At 33.3% G+C, this 11,108-nt stretch overlaps 1 protein-coding gene across 1 annotated transcript; it reads left to right on the top strand.

The window, feature by feature from the left end:
* Positions 1-1,935: 1,935 nt before the first annotated feature.
* On the top strand, positions 1,936-7,367 carry LOC145556047 (protein disulfide isomerase-like 1-3). The gene is made up of 12 exons (XM_081617726.1): positions 1,936-2,474; positions 4,079-4,208; positions 4,284-4,449; positions 4,750-4,868; positions 4,971-5,051; positions 5,896-5,982; positions 6,092-6,166; positions 6,262-6,330; positions 6,429-6,509; positions 6,605-6,739; positions 6,876-6,932; positions 7,032-7,367. The coding sequence occupies exons 1-12, from the start codon at positions 1,936-1,938 to the stop codon at positions 7,215-7,217; spliced, it is 1,725 nt and encodes a 574-aa protein (XP_081473852.1). The 3' UTR covers positions 7,218-7,367.
* The last annotated feature ends 3,741 nt before the right edge of the window (positions 7,368-11,108 follow it).

The raw sequence follows: 11,108 nt of genomic DNA, 5'->3' as shown, positions 1-11,108 counted from the left end.
CACAAACAAAAAAGAATGATCAACATTGATCATGTAGTCAAGCACACTGTTTAAAATTTAAATCATGTGGCACTCCCATAAAAGCTACAACTCCTCAATGTCAATCAGAGCAATATCAAGTAGTAGAGTATACTAGCTAGTATCTAAATAAACTTACAAAAAGTATTAGGTACGCGCGGGAGACGGCAACTAGATGGTGTATCCGTGCAACACTGAGTTAAACTATGCAGTGAAAAAGGAGTTAATAGCTTACCAGAGAGAAGGCTAGTTAAGCCATGCAATCATAGAAATTAAATCTATTGATATTAAAATTCAATTAAAGGGTTAATGCAGCATGTTGGTGCTATTGAGTTGTGAAATATGGCAACATTGATAGATTAAAATTATTATACAAACTAGTGACATTTTAGAAAAGAAAAGAAAAATACAAACTAGTGACATTTTAGAAAAGAACAATAGGTCGGTGATTAGGATCGTTAGAGAAAACTAAAGAAAATCAATAACACCCTATATCAACAAATACGAGAATTCTCCTATTTTAAAAATATAGAATCATACACTCAACTAGAATAAGAGCAATTTGAACTAATGTAAATCACAATTATAAACAAGGCATTGACTTAAAAGTACAAAATCATTCAATTCCAAACTAATGCAATCACTCAAACTCTCAAAAACCTAATTCCACCCAGCATCAACTATACTCAGCAATTCAGCATATCCACATTCAATCAAAACCTTTTTTAATCGGCAAAATAGTTCGTCAAACCAAAAACATCAAAAAAAATTATCAGAAAATTCAACAAATTACAACAGATAGAATTCCCAAAATTAATCGAAAAAATACTCAAGATTCTGGAAAGCAAAATCAAATACAGATAATAATAAATAAAAGTATAGAAAAACAAAAATAAAAGAAGAAGAATCTAATACCGTCGATTATTAGGGTTGCAGAATAATCAGAGATTTAAGAATCAATGAGAGAGAAAGATGAGAAGGACAGAGGGAAAAAATGGAGAAGACGAGAAAAAGACGAAGATTATGGCCTATTAATTGGGTGAAGACGAGAAAGCTGGGTGGATTGGGTTTGTGAGTTTGTTGATTATTTATGAAAAACATAAATTGCGCGGTTTTCTTACAAAAGCGTGAAACTTTTAATTTTGGGAAAAAATTAGGCTGGCTTCTTTGACGCGCCTAGGTAAAGAGTACATATTGTATTAAACAGCCCTATTGCAACGGCTAGCTCTCATCTGTTGCATTAGACCCTGTTATTAAGAAGGTATGAAGCCGTCGTTGCAAAAGACCTAGCTATTGCAACGGTTATGTATGCAGCCGTTGCGTTATCCATAATTTAGCCATTGCATATGATCAAAAATGTAATAGTGCATGTACCAGCTATACAAAAACTACACTCATAGAATATGAAACAATCTTCCTAAAAGATATACTATCATAATCATAAATCCTAAATATATATTCTCTAAATAATATCTTAACATAAAATAAAGTTAAATATATTATTCTCTTAAATAATATATACTGAAAATATATCACACATACATTTTCCAATATCTCATATCTCAAACATACCTAAAAAAACAAGTCAAACTCTAATCAAAACACTTAGAACAGAAAAAGTCAACTTCTCGGTAGGAAACGTTAATCATTTTTTTTTTTTTTTGGACAAAGGGAACTAACAAAATAAAAACTAACAAAATTTAGTCAATACTAAAAGGGCAAAGCCATGGAGTTTAGTCCCAATCATGTAGTAGATCTAATCCTCAAACGTGCAATTATACTGTACAACTCTCCAACACGTTCTTTTGCACCATTTTACATATAAAAAAAAATGTCTACTTCGATTAAACTCCCTCAATAAATCTGTTTTTTTGTTTTGTTTTGTTTGTCAACACTTATTCTTCCTAGCAACCAAAAATGGCTGCTCTCAAAACTCTCCTCTTGGTGCTTCTCCCCCTCGTCTTCCTCATCGCTACCCTCACTAACTCCGCCGATGAAACGGCCAAACCCATCGTGGAGGACGACGAGAATGAGGACTTGAGTTTTCTAGAAGTACCTAAGGCACCTAGAAACCACCCTTACTATGCTGACCCAAAGTATAAGCCCCAGGGGGATGATGAAATTGACCTCGACGACTTCCAAGCACTTTCTCCTCCTGTTTTCGACGACAAAGACGTGGTGGTGCTAAACAAGACCAACTTTGATGAGCTCATCAACATGACCATGTATGTGATGGTTGAGTTTTATGCACCGTGGTGTGGATATTGTAAGCAGCTTGCGCCGGAATATGCAGCGGCCGCTACCGAGCTGAAGAAGGGAGGTTCGGATGCCGTGCTTGCTAAGGTTGATGCTATTCAAGAGACCGAGTTAGCTGATAAGTATAATGTTGATGGATTTCCTACTCTTTATTTATTTGTTGATGGTGTATATAAGTCATATGAGGGTGAAAGGACCAGGTGAGTTTCTTTTATAGTTTTTCGGTTTTTTTTTTTTTTTTTTTTTTTTTTTTTTTTTAAATGGTTGATTGATTGGAAACTTAGGCCCAATTGAATTCACTATATTCAAAGGGAGTCCCAATTAATATCTGGGATAAACAAAATTTTGTTTATTATATGGTATTTTGGTACATAAATCAACTTTTTTATCCAGTTATCATCACTTTGAGACCTATTTTTATTGAAAAAATTGTTGATTTATTTACAAAATTGTCATGTGATAAACAAAAATTTTGCAGAACTATAATTATTATTTGCAATTATTTGTTTTTACTCCCTCCGTGTTTTTTTAAGTGTTACACTTCCCATTTCCAGCCGTGTATTTTAACTGTTACACTTTTTTTTTTTTTTGGCAAAAAGCTACATTAAAATATTATATCTCTCTCCTCTCATGATCCCCACCCAAACCCACTACTACTTTTTTATTATATTTTTCCTCTCACATTCATTACTTTTTAATAAACTATTAACCCTACTATCTTTCTTTTACAATTTTTTAATACTCCAACTACCTCATTTACCTCTCTTTTTATTTAAGTAAATTAAATTGCCTAAAATTATGTGCCGGTCAAATTGTAACACTTAAAAAAACACGGATGGAGTAATAAAGAAATCATAGGGAGATGGAGAATAACTACATAAACAGCCTCATTTTGAATAAATGTGTAATTACTTAAATTATATTGCAATTATTATTACTTTTTGTTCAAGCATATTATGATTTGAAATCAAACCTTTTTTTTTTTTTACAATGTCTATTTTTTTTTTTTTGAATTTTAATTTTAAAAAATTATACATAGTAATTGAAGATATTTAAATCTTTCAAAAAAAAATGTAGATATTTAAAGATTAATTGTGTCTATATTTTGATGTGAAAAATGAACCGATCTGTTTTATCATTCAAATACTATGTTATTCATATTTCAAATAACTACTATAAAAATGTCCCATTTATTTTAGATGATTTTTAATCATTTTAATCAGTTTTCAAATATTAATCAAGCACTAGGGTTTTTTGTTTTTTAAATGAACATTAAAACTAGTTTTATTCATTCAATAAATTGAAATACGGGACTGAGGGAGAGTTTTATTATTTGTTATTTTTATGGAGTTTTATTAGATTACTTTTGGATATGATCAGGAATAAAAATTCCCTCTAACTGAAATTACTTCAGAAAATAATATTTGTTGGATAATAAATAGTTAGCTAAACTTATTTTAAATAGTACAACAATAGATTAATCCCATGTACGGTAATAGATTGTATTTGTTTAAAATAGTTGTTAATATTCTTTATTAAAAAAAGTGTGGTGAAGGATTCAAAAAAGTGTAATCATAATCTTATTTATTAATCTTGAAAGATATATTATAATTTTTAGTTTTAGAAATTAGGAGAAAAAAAAAATAGATAAAAAAATGATGATGTCAAAAATACTTTTGGTGGGAAATTTCATAAGAAATTGACAAGTGTCCTTTAATGATGTCAGCATGTTTTGTTTTAGTAATAGTTAATAGATAATTTACTAGTTATTAAGAAAGAAAGTCATTTTTCATGTATTTGACAGGGAGGGCATAGTTTATTGGCTAAAGAAAAAGATAGGGTATGCAGTTAACAACGTGACAACAGTTGAAGAAGCAGAGGATATCTTGCTTGCTGAATCAAAGCTCGTCGTTGCGTATGTTGATAGCTTAACGGTACATTTTGAAATCTTACACTCTTTGTTTGTTTCAGAGAATAAGGCTGATATATTTTGTACCAATTATTGGCAGGGCCTAAGCAGCGAGGTTCTTAATGCTGCAGCCGAAGAAGAAGATGGTGTCAACTTCTACCAGACAACAAGTGCTGATGTTGCTGAAGTATTTCAAATTGACTCCAAGGTGAAACGCCCTGCCTTGGTTTTGTTGAAGAAGGAGGTTGAGAAGTTATCCCATTTTGGTATGTTTTATCATGTCACACTACACGCTAAACTCTGTTGTTAACAATAAACACTTAACCAAAAATCAATAATGGTAATGAATTAGCTTTTATTCACTTTAAATATTGTATGGTTTGTACCTATGACCATTATGTCACGCTGGCTCTAATATCATGTTAGTGGACTAACTCAATAAAAAAAAATTAAAGTGATGGTTGAAGCCTAAATATATATTTTATTCTATATCAATACTACGTGAATTCAAGTTCAATTTTTAATTTAGTGTCTACAAAAATGTGTTTTGCAATTGATGTTTACAGATGGTGATTTCGCAAAATCAGCTATTCTAGATTTTGTGTCCAAAAGTAAGCAGCCTCTAATAATCAATTTCAACATGGAAAGTGCTTCATTCGTTTTTGAAAGCCCAATCCAGAATCAGGTGCTATAAATATAATTTCTCGTAAACATGTACATACATTGTCTTTCTCTCTACTCAACTCCGAATTTTAGAATACTAAGACAATGGGTTGTTCTTGTCCAGTTATTCCTTTTCGCTCCTGCCCAACATTTAGAGAATCTCACCCCTACACTCGAGGAAGCAGCTAAATTGTTCAAGGGAAAGGTATGGACAATATAATGAAGTCTTCAGCTTGGTAGTGTTGCAATGATCACCCTTCAAGTACTATGTTAATTAGATTAAGGAAATTTTGCAAAAAAACCATCATTTATAAGAATTTTTTTGCAAGAAACCACCTTATAATTTTTTTTTTTTTTTTTTTTTTTTTTTTTGTAATGACACACCTTAATCAATTTTTATTTATTTATTTATTTTTTTTAATAATGACACACCTTAATATTTTTTTTTTTTGCAATGAGACACCTTTGGCCAGAAAAGAGGGTTTGACCCTATTTTTCGGTATTAACCAGACCACGTGCGAGACATGTGACCTGTTAAAACCACTCTCCAACTACGACAACCACCAGAACGACACCGAAACCGACTTAACCACCCATCAAAACCACCTTACCCACCCCACCACCACCGAAACCACTCTATTTGGTAGCGTTTTGGTGGGTGGCATAGTTGGAGAGTGGCTTTAAGAGATCACGTGTCTTGCACGTGGTCGAGTCAACGCCTAGAAACAGGCCAGACCCTCTTTTCCGGCCAAATGTGTGGCATTGCAAAAAAATTGATTAAGGTGTGTCATTGCACAAAAAAAAAAAAAAATAATAAAAAAATAATAAAATATTAATAATAAAATAAAAAGTATAAGGTGGTTTCTTACATAAAACAACTCATAAAAAGATGGTTTTTTGCAAAATATCCTCAAATTAAACGCAGTAATTTTGAATATTTAACAACTGATAATTTATCAAAGCAAACAAAGAGTTAGTTTATCAAGTGTTTTTCTGCATGTAATTCTCCCATAAAATCTTTTTTTTTTTTTTCTCTGCTTGTTTTTTAGATCATTTTCTCGTATGTGCAAATGGACAATAAAGAATACGGACAGGCAATGATGGATTTCTTTGGGGTCGAAGGAGATGCTCCAAGAGTTAGTCCGTCGTATTCTAGTTTTTTTTTTTTTTCCTTTTTTTTTTCTTCCTTTGTCCTCGAGTTTTACCTGAATTATGAAACAATGTGCCTAATTTTGCAACGTTTAGGTTCTTGCATACACTGGAAATGATGATCGTAGGAAGTTTTTCCTGGATGGGGATATTACATCTGACAGTGTTAAGGTAATAATAATTTTACTGATGTTGAAAACTCGATCATTTTTTCCACATCTAGTATATGTTGGCGTAACAAATTTACTTGTTCTCAATGTGTGCAGTTGTTTTCTGAGAACTTTTTGGCAGACAAGCTCGAGCCATTCTACAAATCCGATCCTATTCCAGAGAACGTGAGTTGCAGATCTTATTCTTCAGTGGCTTTCTGCTAAATGACATTGTGTAAATCTTTGAATTTTTAAAATTCTAATTATATTTTTTTCGGCTTTAGAATCATGGAGATGTGAAAATTGTTGTGGGAAAAAATTTCGATGAGATTGTTATGGATGAATCAAAGGATGTACTTCTTGAGGTGATAAATATTTATAACTTCGAATTCAGTTACTAATAACGAACAACTATAACCAAATGTATTGATGGTCGCTCCATTGTCTACAATATTGTCAGATATATGCTCCTTGGTGCTCTCATTGTAAAGCACTCGAGCCAACCTATACTAATCTTGCTGGACATTTGAAAGGAATTGAGTCGTTGGTTGTAGCAAAGATGGACGGCACTAAAAATGAGCATGCAAAAGCTAAGGTAAGTTTTGTTTAGTTGTAGGCGAAACTGTTCCATGTATCTTTGGTTTCAATTTGGTTGTTTTTCCTACGAGTCTTGTGACAATTGTAAGAGACAGTTGGAGTCTTAAGTATATCCGATTCTTGTATATCTTCAGGCGCGGGGATTTCCCACCATTCTTTTCTACCCTGCTGGAAAGAAGAGCTTTGATCCGGTCAGTAACCTTTGTTTAACTTTTCTTTTTCTTAAGAATGCAAATCTATCTCAATTCTGTTAAAATGTTTGTTAAGGTGATTGCTGTGGCTATTTGCAGATTATTTTTGACTCGAATCCAACTGGTGCGGAACTCTACAAGTTCACGAGAAAGCATGCTACAACTCCTTTCAAGATTCAAAAACCAATCTCTACATCATCTGAAGATGCTGAGCCTAACATTGCTGAGACTGTCCCAACTACAGATGCCGCTGTCGGTAACCAAGATGCAAAAGATGAACTATAAACATACTAGTTAGAGAATCTTTACAATGTATTAGGATCATATACCTTAAGTTCCACTTGATTATTTGGTCCACTTATCTTGGTTATCTTATTTATAATTGAAAATTTTTATTGGGAAACATTGATTAACCTAGGTACTTGAATGAGTCATAATTTTGCACCAGTAGTCCAATTAATAATAAAAAAATTTGAAAAGTATAAACAAGTTCACTTTCAAGTAGAATGGATAAAATTTAGTGACAAAACAATAATAAATATAGGCTAAAAGATCATGTTTTAATCAACTTGATCAGTAGCAAATAAGATTCAAATTCGTGTTTTCAACTTGCTTAATAGAAAGAGGTACTTTAATCACCTGAACATTAAGCTTAATCCAAGCATAAACATTGGTTAAAAATTAAGGGGCATTTGGTATTAATACTAGAAATGGAGTTGAAAGATAACAAACAATTGGAAGAAAAGGAATTATTTAACACTTACCTTTCTATTTATTTAGTTCAACCATGGAAAGGAATCACCTAAACATATTTCCTTTTCTTTTTGTTTGAGGATGGCAATTGTTACCTTAGGTTTTAGAGAGGTAACAAATAGTGAAAACCATTATACCTAGGTGTTTGGACCCCCTGTGGGTCCACATTCATTAAATACATAAATTACCAAAATGCCCTTAGTTAAACCCTAAATAGGAAAATTCAATCATCATGCACAGCACGCATCTCGAGAAACCCTAATATAGCCCAACAGGGCCTAACACGGCCAAAAACCCTAATCCTAACCCTAATCAAGTTAGTTAATCCTCTCCTATAAATGCTAATCTTCACAGATTAGCGAGGTAATTAATTCTTGCTCCACACACTCTCTCTCTACAAATTCTCTCTCTAAACACAGTTTACTGACTTAACCGTCGGAGGGGCTTTCTCGGGAACACCCCCCGAGGCAGTTGACTTTCTTTGTTTTGCAGGACTCGGTTTGACCAGACGAGCAGGCTCCCCTTCAACTTCGATCCAAAATTATTTTGCAGAAACAATTGGCACCGTCTGTGGGTAGGGATGTCAACGGGTCGGATTTGGATCGGATGGACCTTCACCCGCATCCATCCGCACCCGCCATCCGCTCCATCCGCTCCACCCACCACCCGCTTACCCCATCATCCATATCCGATCCACCCATCATCCGCGGGTGAAACGGGTGGATCGGATGCTAAACGGATGAAAGCTATTAAACTTGCAATGAAATTATAATTTACCGAAATCATAATTTATTATCGGAAAACAAAAGCACTACAACCTTCAATAAATGTATAATATTACAGTAGTACACCAACTAGGTGTCAAATTACTCAAATATGTCAATAACATAAAAATGAACTAATGACTAGAACACAATTACAGTAGCAAATTAGCAATGAATTTGCAATGAGCCAAAGAGGTGAGATTTGTCATCAAGTCCCTTTTTTTTCTTCAAATATCCATGAAATCGTCATCATCCTACAAGAGTACAAAAAATGTAATTAAGACCATATAATGAATATTAACACAGAATTTTTTTTAATAAGTTTTGATTATTACCGAATCCAAGTCAACGACCTCGCTACCACTAAGTCCACCACCGCCACTGCTCATATCTAAAGAATCTTCATCTTCTAAAATGGTAGCACAAGCTTGAGCATTTTCCAAAGCAAGACCTTCATCATAAGTTCATAATCGAAAATATACAATTTAGTACATACTACTTTAATGGGAGTAAAATATTATTAATAATAAAAAATAAAAAAAAACAATTAAACATCTTGTTACCTGAATACTCTCCTTGAATCCAATTTTGCAAGCACATCAAAGCCTCTACGGTGTTTGCATGAAGTCTTGAACGATGAGGACTGATTACTCTACCACCCATACTAAATGCGCTCTCAGATGCAACGGTAGATGCAGGTATGGCTAGAATGTCTTTGGCAATTTTTTGTAATGTCGGATATTTGAGTTCAATATGCCAAAATTTCAAAATATCAAAACCCTCACTCTCCGGATAAGCATCCTCCTCTAAATAATGGTCTAACTCAGACCTCACATTTACTTTCCTTGTTTTGGTTTTCTTAGCCTTACTCCATTTATCTCCACCATCATCATCATTAGAGTTAATTGAAGAAATAGGCCGTTTTCCATTCACATTATTTAGATTAGAAGTTGCCATACTCCTAGCTTCCTTCTCTTGATACTCATACAACAAGTCATACAACAAGTTTTTTACCCTATCAATTTCATCTCCAGCCTTATCATAATATATGTCATTGAAATAAAACTCTACACACTCTAATTTGTTCCTAGGGTCTAAAATGGCAGCAATGGCCAATATCCCATTAATATTAGACCAATACTTTTCAAATTTATCATTCATATTTTTAGTCATATCCCTGATAAGTTGACTATCACTTAACAACCAAGACCTCAATGCAAGTTTAATTTCACAAACTTGGCGAAAGAACAAATTAGAAGTAGGATATTTTCGGCCAGAAAAAATTTCAGTCATTTTGTGAAACATTTTTAACTTTTCACAAACCTTTTCAGCAAATTCCCAATCCATTTCAGTAGGAAGTATAAACTTTAAACGAGGATTTTGACGCTTGATATTACTAAACACATCCTTATAAGGTAAAGCACTAGTAAGCATTAAAAAAGTTGAGTTCCATCTTGTTTTGCAATCTAAAACCAACTTTCTACCCTCTTCTCCTTTAAAAGATTTCACCTTATCCTCAAACATTTCAACTCGTTTTGGAGTTGCTGCCCAAAAGGAAACACAATCACGTATCCTCTTAATTTCATCACCAATTACATCTAGACCATCTTGTACAATTAGATTTAATATATGTGCACTACACCTTAAATGCAAAAATTTACCCTTCAACATAAGAGATTGTTCATTAAAACGAGGGCTCAAAACATCAAGCATAGCATCATTTGTAGTACAATTATCAACCACAATAGATGAAACTTTTTCAGCAATATTGTACATGTTCAAAGTGTCCAACAAGACTTGAGCAAGAGTGTCTTTTGTATGTGGACAAGGCACATAAGCAAACCTAAATAATCCATATAAAACACAATAAATAAGCCCCAAAACAAGCCTAAATTAGCCTTATAAAACAGTAAAAACAGCACCAAACTAAGCAAGATAAAAACACAAGCTAGCCATATTAATCACAATAATCAGCAATTCAGCATTAAAAAAAACACACAAATCAGCATCTTATCAAAAGTAAGAGTGAATTACCTCAATGTTTTGTTGCGCAATACCCAAAAGTCATCAATATAGTGACATGTTACAGCCATGTAACCTTTTCTTTGATTTGAAGCTGTCCACATGTCAGTAGTGATAGCTATTCTCGACCCATTGCTCTCTAATGCTTTCTTTAGACTCGCCTTTTCACTCATAAACATCTTCATTATATCAGCCCGTAATGTATTACGCGATATTATCTTAAAATGGGCATTTAAACTAGTCACAAACCTCCTAAAACCAATGTGATCCACTATAGACAACGGATACTCATGCATAATTACCATGTTAGCTAATTCCCTCCTTGAAACTTCTTGGCTGAAGTTATCATTTTCAACTCTAGCTGACCCATCAGATTTGCGGTTGACACTCAAAAGCTTTTGTCGAATATCGACCTTTGAATTCTTTCTAGTACACCTTAAATTTATGTGGTCCTTAAGGTGTGATGTTCCATTTTTGGTTATTGCCGACAAGATATGATCACAATGGAGACACTTTGCTTTTGGCATACCATTTATTGTAATCTTTTGAAAATGTTCCCAAACCATTGAAGTCTGTTTTCTTGCTTTTCTTGTGGATGTCTCACTTTCATCGGGTTGAGAAGACATGTGTACAGATT

Source organism: Chenopodium album, chromosome 8 (assembly GCF_948465745.1).
Source record: "Chenopodium album chromosome 8, dcCheAlbu1.1, whole genome shotgun sequence".
In the NCBI taxonomy this organism is placed as follows: Eukaryota; Viridiplantae; Streptophyta; class Magnoliopsida; order Caryophyllales; family Amaranthaceae; genus Chenopodium; species Chenopodium album.
This window is presented reverse-complemented; position numbering and strand designations above follow the sequence as displayed.